This window comes from Perognathus longimembris, chromosome 16, assembly GCF_023159225.1.
Source record: "Perognathus longimembris pacificus isolate PPM17 chromosome 16, ASM2315922v1, whole genome shotgun sequence".
Lineage (NCBI taxonomy): Eukaryota > Metazoa > Chordata > Mammalia > Rodentia > Heteromyidae > Perognathus > Perognathus longimembris.
Genome location: NC_063176.1, coordinates 45229122 through 45241166, shown reverse-complemented (window position 1 = coordinate 45241166; position 12045 = coordinate 45229122). Strand labels below are relative to the sequence as shown.

Sequence of the window (12045 nt, the reverse complement as noted above, 5' to 3'; positions counted from 1 at the left end):
TTTTTCCCCCATCTAAATTCTACTCAAGCTGAAAGATTTTGCTCCCCAAACTCCCCGCCCCCCCGAAGCATCCCCGCATGAAACACTGTCTCCCTCCTCAAAATCAATATGAATCATTTGGCAATTAAACTTGTCTTGTGACTTCACGTGCTTAATGCTGCTTCCATAAATAGTCTATAAGCAACTGGAGCCTAATGCTTTACATGCAGCAGGTGCAAATAAGATGCGTGTATGTGCTCTGCAGACCGGATGCCTGCCTCGATGACACACAGCACTCCATAGAAAACAGCAGCTGGAAAGTGCTACCATCATCGGCCTCCAGACACCAAAGAGAAACCAAGGACCACAGCTAAGTCACTTCACAGTGTTATGGAAATATACACCCCAAAACACTCAGCTACAAAGTCTGCAAAGCCTTCTAGGGAAGGCAGAAAAGAACTGGCTTGATTTATTTTTCTCTTTAGAAAAAAAAGGAAATGTGATCAACCCCAAGCATCAAGGGAAAGCTGTGTGGCATCTAATATGTAAGAACAAACAAAATGCTTCATCCAGTTTTGTTACAGGAAAATCACAAATCAATAAAGAAAGCTGATGCGAAAAATAAAGTAACCAGAAAAGAAGAAGGTTTTTGTTTTTTTTTTTTAAAGCAGTATGCTGGCCTTGGGTACAGAAACAAATGGATTTGTCTTCAATTATAACAACAGATTTGCCATCATCCATAAGATCTGTGTTATGGGAGTTTGGAACAGTTAGTTTTTATGTATAAAGCAGATAAAGATCTCCAACCTACCAGCGTTAGTATTTTTGTTTAGGGGTTTCTTACAAATGCATTCAACGCCAAACACAGTAATTATTTTGACTGAAAAAAAAAAACAGTCCAACCATTTCTCAGCTGAATGAAGCCAATAAATTTCCTTTTTGAAAAAAGTCCTAGCTCTGATAACACAATGTAAACATGGCCAATGCAGTCTTCACATCAATTCCCACAACATCTACCTCCCTAGGGGGAAAAGGACTGGATTTGCTCAGATAATTGTGTCTCAAGAGTAGCTAGATTATTTACTCATTCATGCCACAGCCAAAAGAAGCACTTTAAAAGTTAATTAAATGGGATGAGATTCTTATGATTGAAACTTCTACTATAAAAGTTTGATTTAGCAAGTACAGTGCTGTAAAGAGGCATCATTTACTACAAAATTACTGGCAGATTTGGTTATTTTCTGGCTTTCTAGCTGTTGCTTGAGTGGAAAGGCAAACACCACCATGGCTCGAAATGGAGTATGCTGATAGACACCTGTCCTCCATGAAAAGAGATGTCCAGGCGAAACCATTCCTTCAGTGGTACAGTGAATTTGGTTTTGACAGCCAGGTCTTCCCCTTTGACAAGATGCATCTGAATATGCAAATGTCCTAAAAAGAAAATTACAGGCTATGAAAATGAAAAACGAAAACAAACACTTCTCAGATGTAATTGAAATGGCTATGCCTTTACAACAATTGTCCTAAGAAGCTATAATACTAAGTTATGTTCTGTTTTCCCTTTAAACAAACAAACAAACAAAAAATCAAAAGCTAGGTGTGATGATGCACACCTGTAATCCCAGCACTGGTATACGGAGGGGTACAGTTACACACGTTAGGTAATGAGTACATTTCTTTGTGAACAATGTGGATTGCAAGTTCTTGATCAGCCTGGATTACCTAGCAAGACCCTGTACCTTAAACACCCACAGGCAAGAAAAGAAAAGTAAAAATGCCTTTATAAACAAGACATTTATTTTAAGCTTCTAGAAAAAAACATAAAGGTTTCATTTGAAGCTCACATTTGGTTCCCTGTGGTCTTTATTTTGCATTTAAAAAACCCAATCTGTTTTGTTTTTTCCAAATCAAAAGAAAGCAATGAGACTTGGCAAACAATCCAAGCCCAACAGCCATCTAGATTTTCTCAATTTATATTCTCGACCTTTAGTTGTCTTAATTCCATAACCATTTTTTGTAACCTCTTTCTACTGAGTCTATCCAAAATAATCAACTTGGGTTTTTTGGTGTGTGTGTGTGTGTGCGTGTGTGTGTGTGTGTGTGTGTGTGTGTGTGTGTGTGTCAGCTCTAAGGCTTAAATTCTGAACCCTGCTCTCTCACTTAGCTTTTACACTTACGGCTGGTATTCTTCCACTTGAATCATACCTCCACTCCCAGTCCTGCTGGTTAACTGAAAACTTGTCTGTCCAGGCTGGCTTCAAACTGAAATCTTCAGATCTCAATCTCCTGAGTTTACTAGGATTACAGCTAGGAGCCACCGACACTCGGCTAAACTTAGTTTTTATAGAAGGACTACATTTTTCTTGCCCAGTCCAATCTTACTGGATTTCATCTTTAAGTAACTGGCATGATTAAGATATAGCCAGGAGCTCACATGCCTGTAATCCTAGCAACTTAGGAAACTGAGATATAAGGATCCCAGTTCAAAGCCAGCCTTGGTAAGAAAGTCTGTGAGACTCCAATCTCTAATTAAGCTCCAAAAAAGCTGCAAGTGGAGTTATAGCTCAAGTGGCACTAGCCTTGAACAAAAATGCTCAGGGACAGTACCCAGGCCCTGAGTTCAAGTCCTAGGACCAGTACACACACACACACACACACACACACACACACACACACACACACACACACTTTATACTGAGCCTCCTACATTGAGAAAATCCTCCTTGTTCTAGACAGATACATTTGCCAACAGACAGCGGATAAGAAAATAACAGTGTCACTTTAAGGTTCTGTTTACACTCACCCTCTTCAGTAAGGAATATGGAAGGAGTGCCATACATCTCATCAGCATCCACAAAGTACAGAATCCCACAGAGATTGGTCTTGCAATAATGGAGTAAATAAAGCCACACTGAAACAGTAAACCTGAAGGAGTGAGGGGGAAAAATAATCTGTAGATTTATATCATCCAAGAATGGGTAATTACAGTTAACAATGACCGAGTAAATTGCTTTCTTTGCCTTAGTGTTCATCGTGGGAGATCAGCTTGCAAAGCCTGGTATTTTGAGACAAAAGTAGCAGTCCTCATAAATGCAGAGACAAGACTTAAGTTTCATCATACGAGACCAATAGACATTCTAACTCTTCCTTGCCTCCTGGAGTACCTCACGTGTTTGCCATTTGAATTCTTGATTAAGGCTAATAAAGCCAAGACATCAAATAAAAATATGGATTTTAATAAGAGGTGGTTTGATAAGAAGCTCTTCTAATATGTATGATTAAGAGAAAAAAAGCACAATTAGGGATTCTTAGGCAATTTTGTTTCTTTCGAAGATAAAAGCCCTAAGGTAGAACAATGTAATAATCTGCAAATGGCTTCCTTATAGGATAACTGGACACACAGATACATCTTAGTACTTGCTTCAGGTTGTTCAGTCTTGGATGTCTGTCTAACCAAGATAGGGCTATTTCAATTGCAAACACACATCTGTGATGTGTGGAGCGAAGATGAAATAACAGCTACTTAACTAGTACATGCTTAGCCAAGCTAGTGTGATGCATCAAGGTACTCAGAAAACACTTGCTGAACACTTGTTTGAAACCACACATTGCACCATGGCCAGTAATTCAAAGATAAGGAGCTGGGAATGGATGCCTTTTCCATAGGAAACACAAGTCAAGGTCAAAGGCAAGCAGAACCAAAGTAAAAAAAAAAAATACACCAAGTTCTCTTCATTTGCCCCTGGAGCCAATTCAGTTTGGAATAAAGGATCAGTGGCTCTGGGGTTTTTTGGGGATATATCCAAACGAGTCCTTTAGAATATTCTTGGCTTTATAATCCAGTCTCAAAATCAGGGACATGATATGCAAACAGATGGTGTCCCAAAGCTCCCTCCTGACCCGCCCAGCTGAGCAAGCTCATGACGACAAGTTATTACAAGGAAGCTTAGCAAGAACATACGCTCAGTAAAGTGAGTCAAGATCTTCCTGCAGCCGGCAGTATGGAAGAATTAAATCACTCTGCTAAATCCATCTGATCTGAGGTGAATCAGGAACCATATTCGGCATTTTCAATTCAGCAGAAGGCAAAAATAGATATATGTGGATTTTGCCCAAATCAATGGAGGAGATCAGAAGCTGTGAGATTTCTAGCAGCTCAGCCAAATCTTCCAGAACAGAACAGGCAAAACCAAGGCTGTGCTGGCTTGGGCTGGCTGCCCTGGAAACCTTGTAAGGTCTGGAGCATGAACCCCTTGCTACCTGATCACTTCATTCCAAGGACCAAACTATAAAGGCAAATGCAAGGCTTCCAGGTCCACAGGTCTAGCTGCACATTTGAGCTGAATATTGGATCTTTACAAAGCACCTGCCCAAGCTGTGTCCTTTTTAGCAGTTCATCTGCTAGCCAGCTTTGGCTCAGAGAAGAAAAAAAAAAGCCCTACCCTATGGTACTGGTAGCTCACACCTTGAATCCTAGCTACTCAGGAGGCTGAGGTCTGAGGATCTCTGTGCCAAATGAGATGGAACAGGAAAGTCCATGAGATTCTACTGTCCAAATAATCACCGAAAAGCTGGAAGTGGAGGTGTAGATCAATGGTAGTGTGCCAGCTTTGAGCCAAAAAGATCAGAGGTGCCCAGGCTCTCAGCCCAAGCCTCAACACCAACACACACACACACACACACACACACACACACATCCTATCAAGCCAGCCCCCAGCATCGCCCACCCTTACTTACACGGGGTAGTCGGTCCTCTGGCTTCGGGTGGCCTCCAGTTCTCGGTTCTGAAACCTCAAGAGCTTCTTCACAATGCCTGTGTTTTCTCCACTGGAGGCATAGGGAAAGGCAAGGAGAGTAGCCTCATCTGCAAACAGCCAAAGTCCCCATCCATTAGCTCTAGGAAAGCGTGCCTCTCCAAATCACGCCCCCTGGGCCCCTCTGCCCAGCTGCAACCAAGCACATAAATGTGATCGCCTAGAAAATCCAGCAAACATTCATGGCTCACTAAATACAAGCCAGGAACAATGCTATGCATTTTAGCAAGCCTATTCTCACCAGTTTTTCTAACAACCCTATGAGTTTGGATTCTATTATTAGCCCCATTCTACAGACAGAAAGTCCAAGGTTAAGTTCACAAAGTTTAGCAGTGGCAGAGCCCCATTTCAGGTCTTGAACTCAGGTTTCTATTTATTTGGGGATTAAGAAACAACACCAGGGCTGGGGATATGGCCTAGTGGCAAGAGAGCTTGCCTCCCATACATGAAGCCCTAGGTTCTATTCCCCAGCACCACATATACAGAAAATGGCCAGAAGGGGCGCTGTGGCTCAGGTGGCAAAGTGCTGGCCTTGAGCTGGAAGAAGCCAGGGATGGTGCTCAGGCCCTGAGTCCAAGGCCCAGGACTGGCCAAAAAAAAAAAAAGAAACAACACCAAAAACCTTTTTTTAGCCAGATTTGCTGGTGGCTCATACCTGTAATCCTAGGTACCCAGGAAGCTAAGATCTGAGGATCCCAGTTCAAAGCCAGCCAGGGCAGGAATTTTAACCACCAAAAAAGTGGTAAATGCAGCTGTGGCTCAAGTGGTAGAGCACTAGCCTTGAGTAAAAAAAAAAAAAAAGCTAAGAACAATGCTGAGGCAAACTAGTACTGACACACACACACACACACACACACACACACACACACACACTTAATGGTTTATATGGTAGGCAAATGCTCTACTACAGAGCTACATCCCAAGTGCTGTTTTGGTTTGGCTTTGGTATGAAGTTTCCAGATACACTGAGCACATTACCCTACATAAAAGTGACCAAGCACACCCCTTACAGTTGGTTCACAAACCTGGGAGATTTCTGTGGTTCTAGCAAACACAGAGATGCCCAACTATTATCACACAAGGAAAACTGCATTCTTTCAGTTCTCTATCCAATACTTACTGCCATGAATAAGGCTAAGGATACATTTTCTTTTTTCCATATTTCCCCCACCAAAGAAAAAGGGTACTGGTGGCTCACGATTGTAACCCTAGCCACTCAGGAGACTGAGATCTGATGATCATATTCAAAGCTGGTCTGGGCAGGAAAGTCCATGATACTCTTACCTCCAATTAACCACCAGAAAATGGGAAATAGCATTGTGGTTCAAAGTAGTAAAGCACTAGCCTTGAACAAAAGAGCTCAGGGACAGAGCCTGGGCCTAAGTTCAAGCCCCAAGCCCCATGACTGACAAATAAAGAAAGAAAGAAACTCACTTAACAATCAACCAAGGAATAAGAATATTTTTCTCTTTCTTTCTTAAAATGTTTCTTATGGCCAGACGCTAGTGGTTCATGCCTGTAACCCTAGCTACTCAGGAGAGTGAGATCTGAGGATCATGGTTCAAAGTCAGCCTGGGCAGAAGAGTCCATGAGACTCATCTCCAATTAACCACCAAAAAAAGCTATACTAATTTTTTAAAGTAGCAAAAAGTGTTTCTAGGTTTAAACATCTATAGTTAATTGGTAGAAGCATCCACTTTCCTGAGTGTCATAGAAGGAAAAGAGTTGTCTCCTATGAGAGTCACCAAACACCAATATTGGCACAAATTATGGGGTCTTCAGCCTGAGGCACTAGCTAATTTCGCTCTCATTTCCCAGAAGGAAACAAAAAAATTTTTTTACTAAGTAGAGCTGTACATTTGGTTTAATATAATTTGGAAATCATAAGAGCAGTTTGGAGAATCTCAGGCCCTTGTGTATATATTTAATAAGATTAAATAAGCCAGTGTTCCCCCAGTGCCTATAAATGTTCTTAAAGATGTATATGAAGACCCAAAAGGGTAGAATTACCAGTTCCAACAGAAACACTTAGAAATTTTTTTTATTTGAACTCAGTTGGGCACACTGGACTTGCTGGTGTGTTTTGAGGGTGGAGAGGAGCTTAAATAGAAATTCTGCAAAGGTATCATTGGAATTTGAGGGAGAGATTTCCCAGACAGGTTGACAATCAGTTCAAACTTGGTTTGCCTTCCGCCATGTTGAATGAAGCAGAAGACACCAGGTTAGACCCCAGGAAGCCTTTTGATTGTTATCTAAAATAATTTTAAAGCATCTCTTTCTTACCCAGCAAAGCTATAGTAAGAATCATTTTCTTATAAAATCTGCAGCTTTAGCAATCGACAATTTAGACTTCTGTGGTAGTCCCCTTGGCTATAATACTATCTTTCCATTATAATCAGAAGTATTGAACACCATTTTGGAACTGGACTTTAGAATTCATCTAGCCCAGGATAATATTTAGACTTATTGCTGATTGTGACTGCTAAGAAGGCTACAGAGATATTCCTTAGTGATGAGGCTACAGCCCAGTAAATGTAAGTGGCAAAACTTAAAAGTATCAAAGATGAATTTCATACACCGAACCCACCAAACATCATAGCTTAACCTATCCTAACTTACTTTAAATATGCTCAGATCAGGGTGTGATGGTTCAGGCCTGTTCAGCTACTTGGGAAGCAGAGATCAAGAGACCATGGCTTGAGGCCAGCCTGGGCATAGTTTTGTAAGATTCCCATCTCTAGCAATGGCTTGGTAGAGTGGCTCAAGTAGTAGAATGTCAAGCATGAGGCTCTCAGATCAAACTCTAGTACCACTAAAAAGGAAGTCTCAGAACATGTACATTTACCTACAGTTGGGCAAAGCCTAGCTTATGATAAAGTATTGAATATCATATACTTTATTGAATATTATATTCAAAGTAAACTGCTAAGGCCTCACTACCCACCCTAATCCCACCTTCAGGTTAGAGCTGTGGAGCTTTCTGCTTTGGTACTAAGTCTAGTGCTCCTATAAAGCTACTGGGGGCTTGCAACCCTTCCTGCTTATTAACTAGTGTGTGTGTGTGTGTGTGTGTGTGTGTGTGTGTGCGCATGTGCGTACGTGTGTGCATGGCGGAGCCTAGGTATGAACTTAGGTCTGAACTTTTATGCTCAAGGTTAATGCTCTACTTCCTGAGCCACAGCTCCACCTCCAGTTTTTTTGGTGGTTAATTGGAGTTAAGAGACTCACAGAATTTCTTGTCCCAGGCTATCTATGAACTATGATCCTCAGATCTGAGCCTCCTGGGTAGCTAGGATTACAGATATAAACTACTAACACCCAGCTTGCTAACCACTTTTAATCTTATCCCTGGTGAGTGAACCACAAGGCCCATTTTCTAGTTTAGCCAGGGGGTTCAAAACCTCATCTGGGAAAGGTCCTGTTACCACGTGACACAAACGTAGTCAGACTGAACTCCAAACTCAGCCCAGAATGAAGCTGAGCCCGACCTTCATCTTGCTTGTGGAGAAGTTAGCCAGGCTCCCTGCGAAGAATCAGTGTCTAAAAGTCTGTGATTGCAACCTGGGGGCAGAGAAAGTACAATCTTTCAACTTGAGACGTACAGCCCAAAGCCCAGGTAATTCAATAATACTTTCCAAAGACAGGGCATTTGAAAGGCAGCCACGATCAGGTGTTTTATTTCCTTTGAAGCCAAAGCTTGAGAATAAAGATGCTACATTCTAGCAGAGGTGACTTAAGTCACAACTTCCCCCAAGAAGAATACAAGGTGGGGACGTGGAAGTCTATGGAATATTGAGAATAAAAAGTCTGTGGTACCTGTCAAGTAAAGTAAATCCCACTCCTAGTAATTTATCCTCCAAATACACTTACATGTCTGTACAAAGACACATGTGCAGAGATGTTTGGTGAAGCCTGGTTAAAAGAAAAAAAGACTAGAAATGACCTGTGTAACTGTCCATAGCAGATGGGTTAAATAAATTATAGACTGTCAGGCAATGGAATGCTAAAGATCACTTGAAAAAGAATGAGGTCATGCATGGGTACTGATAAAGAAAGATCTCTACTGTATTGCTAATGAGCACAGACAAGAGTTGCTAGAATTCTCTCATTTGCTCATGCAGACAAGCTAAACTTAATGCTTCTATGTGCAGAGAATATTTTGGAAGGAGACACAAGAAACTCTTGTACCAAGTTTGCTTCTGGGAATAGGACCAGAAGACTAGGGTGGGCAGAACGTATTCTTTCTTCTAAACCTTTTACACTATTTAAATTTTTTTATAGCAGCAACATGAATTACTTTGGCAGCTAAGGAAGATGAAAATAAACGCCCTGAACATCTCTGCACAGGTAGAGAGAAGAAATCAGCCATAATCCACAGTCTTCCACTTGAGATTCTGAATCTCTTCCGCACGGCCCAATTGGCTTCAAAGAGGCAAAGTCCAGTGGGGGAAGGAGACGGGATGATTCACACAGATAAAAATTCAACTTATAAAAAAAGTATTCCTTCTAATTTAGAACCTGAGTTAGGATTGTATTAGCATATTGCACAGAGGCGGCCTAACAGAGTCGAAAGGAGGAAGAACTAGTTAAATAAATTCCCTAAGTCTTGCTTTTCCCCCTCGTTAAGGAAGGGATGAAAATAATACTGTCTTTCCCCTGGGACTATCAGGAGGATTAAATGAGACATTGTGCATGGAAAAAAAGTGTTTTGAAAATTGGAAAGGGCAATGCAGATGCTAGGCACTAATTAGTGCTATTACTGAAAAATTCAGACTACCGTGATTAACAGGGGGGAAAAAGAACTAGGTCTGTATGGTTTTCGTTTTTTTTTTTTTTAAGTACCAAATATATAGCTTATAATTAGAAGAAGGATGGTTGCCTTGGCTTGAACAGGCTGCTGCATACACTTTTCTTTTTCCAAAGACAGTTCAAGCCTGACTCTAACATTTGACTTAACTTTGAATTATTTTGTTATAAGGGGACTTGTGTTACAAAGAGATCATACTTCTGATCCACTGAGCTGAAGATCACAATGAATTTTTAGGGGAAAAGGAGGGAACTGTCAGGCTTCTGAGGAGTTTCTTAGCTAAAGAAGGGAGACAGGAGAAATGTTCATAAAGGCTGGCACGAGGAGAGATTGTTTAATAACCCTTGGCATGGCACTTTGCAGTATGGTCCTAACTTGAAATATTGATCTCACACCCGACATTCTGCTTTCAAGTTCAAATATGTCTACATTCCGTCCCATGGCAGATGTTTTAACTAATTGACATGGCTCTCCACCAATAGACTCAGCCCCAGAACCTGTCCATCAACACACACGCGGTGCTCTGGGTATCCCCTCCCATCAGCCCTAGGAAGCACACACAGCGAAGCCTCTCCACCATCTGTATATCAAGGGAGGCAGGTGAGTCATTATTCCCTGATCAGGCTGTGGTGGCTCATGCTTTCCGTTCTGCATGGATGTCCTTCACTACATTCTTTTGACGGTGAAAGCTGTAGTCACAGTTCAGATCTCTGTCCAAATGTCACCTCTGTAAAGAAGCCTAGCAAAGCACCTAATATATAAAGGTGTCTCAGAAACCGTCAAAGGTGAATGTTTTTAAGTAAATATGTAAACGAATAGAGAAACAGCTTCAAGATCTCATCCCTCGGGGTGGCCTCATGGCTAAGTAGCCTTGGCCGAGTTGTGCTGCCTGCACAAGTCCCTTCCCTCTTCTGTCCTGCAGAAGAATCCCGTTCTCACGAGAAGTGCTTCACACAGTGCCTGGCACACAGGGAGGCCTTACCATGCAAAGCGGCTACAGTCCTGGAGGACTGTTCGCCTCCCAGGAACTACCTTCAAGAGAGGCGCTGGGCCTTCATCCTTGAGCTTCCAAATCTGAGTCTAGAAACTGGAACCTAGTAGACGGGCTGAGCCAGCCTTTGTTTCATGGAATTGAATTTGATACTGATCACATAAGAGGTACCCACAGAGGGCTCTGGGAGGCCAGGGAGTTCATTTCTGATGGTGGAAATAAAATTAAGTAGGGCTGGGAATATGGCTTAGTGGTAGAGTGCTTGCCTAGCACGTATGAAGTCCCGGGTCTGATTCCTCAGGACCACATAAACAGAAAAAGCCAGAAACAGCACTGTGGCTCAAGTGGCAGAGTGCTAACCTTGAGCAAAAGAAGCTCAGGGCCTGAGTTCAAGCCCCAAGACTGGCACCAAAAGAAAATTACATATATCTGCATAAACATATTCACATATATAGACTCATACATATCTAAATTCAGGGTGGGTGTAGAAATTGAACTGGCTATGGAGGGACTAGCACGATTGTGCCAGGAACACAGGGAAGGAGGAAATGGGCTGAAGGTGGTGGAGAGCTTTGGGGCTAGATAAAAGAGCAGAGTTAGCAAAGGCAGGAGCAGTGGGAGGGGCTGTGAGAACCACAGGCCCCGCCCACTAAGGAGGTCCACATGGGTTTGCAGAGGAGAATGGATGACTAGGATAGGAGTCTGCCATCTTAACCAGTGCCCCTTGGGGGTGAGCTCCTGGGGAGCTATGGCAGTGTATATTGCTGCTCCTCACCTTTCCATGTTCCCCAATGCCACAAAAGAGCAACTGAGGACATTTGCATGTTGTCCCAGGACAAGAAACCAGGGACCCTAGCCTTTCCCCAGCCGGACTTCTAATATGGGAGACATCCAACAGGCAAACTGGCAAGAATGTTCTCTTAATTATAATGCCCAGTGCTGATGAGGCTGTAGAGAAAAGTAAAAGCGGATAGCAGTGGCGTGGGGCTGCCCAGGGAGGAGGTGAGGGCCGGGTGCTAGGGCAGAGTTGCTGGGGGCTGGGAAGGCTGTATTCGGGGGTTGTGAAGTGCAGGCCTGGGACTAGTGGTCAGGGAAGCTGGCATTTGAGGAAACAAGAAGGAGCCACACAGTGATCTTGCAAAAGAGCATTGTGGGAGGAGGAAACAGTCACCCGGATGTGCAAGGTGGGAATGAATGAACTTGGTCTGCTCAGGGAGAGCAAGCAGGCCTGTGTGGCTGAGGATAAGAATAAGAAGTAGGAGACAGAGTCTGCGAGGCGGCAGAGACAGCCCCCACAGGCAGAAGGAGGGAGGGACAGGGTAAGGCTGGGGGCCATTGCAGGTGACTTAGACCAGGTTGAGGCAAGGAGGGATTGTAACATGTGATACACAGGGCTGAAGCTGTCCCTCACGGCGCCGGCGGAGTCTCAGCAAAGGGTGTGGCAGGAAGAGAAG

At 42.9% G+C, this 12045-nt stretch overlaps 1 protein-coding gene across 2 annotated transcripts in view; it reads right to left on the bottom strand.

The window, feature by feature from the left end:
• Sel1l3 (SEL1L family member 3) overlaps window positions 1-12045 on the bottom strand; it is a 110328-nt gene that overhangs the window by 83780 nt on the left and 14503 nt on the right. For both annotated transcript variants that reach the window (XM_048363862.1, XM_048363863.1), the window contains exons 3-5: window positions 4717-4843; window positions 2783-2904; window positions 1295-1410 (exon numbers count right to left, since the gene is read on the bottom strand). In XM_048363862.1, the coding sequence (XP_048219819.1) occupies window positions 1295-1410; window positions 2783-2904; window positions 4717-4843 (365 nt within the window). The remainder of the gene's footprint in view (window positions 1-1294; window positions 1411-2782; window positions 2905-4716; window positions 4844-12045) is intronic.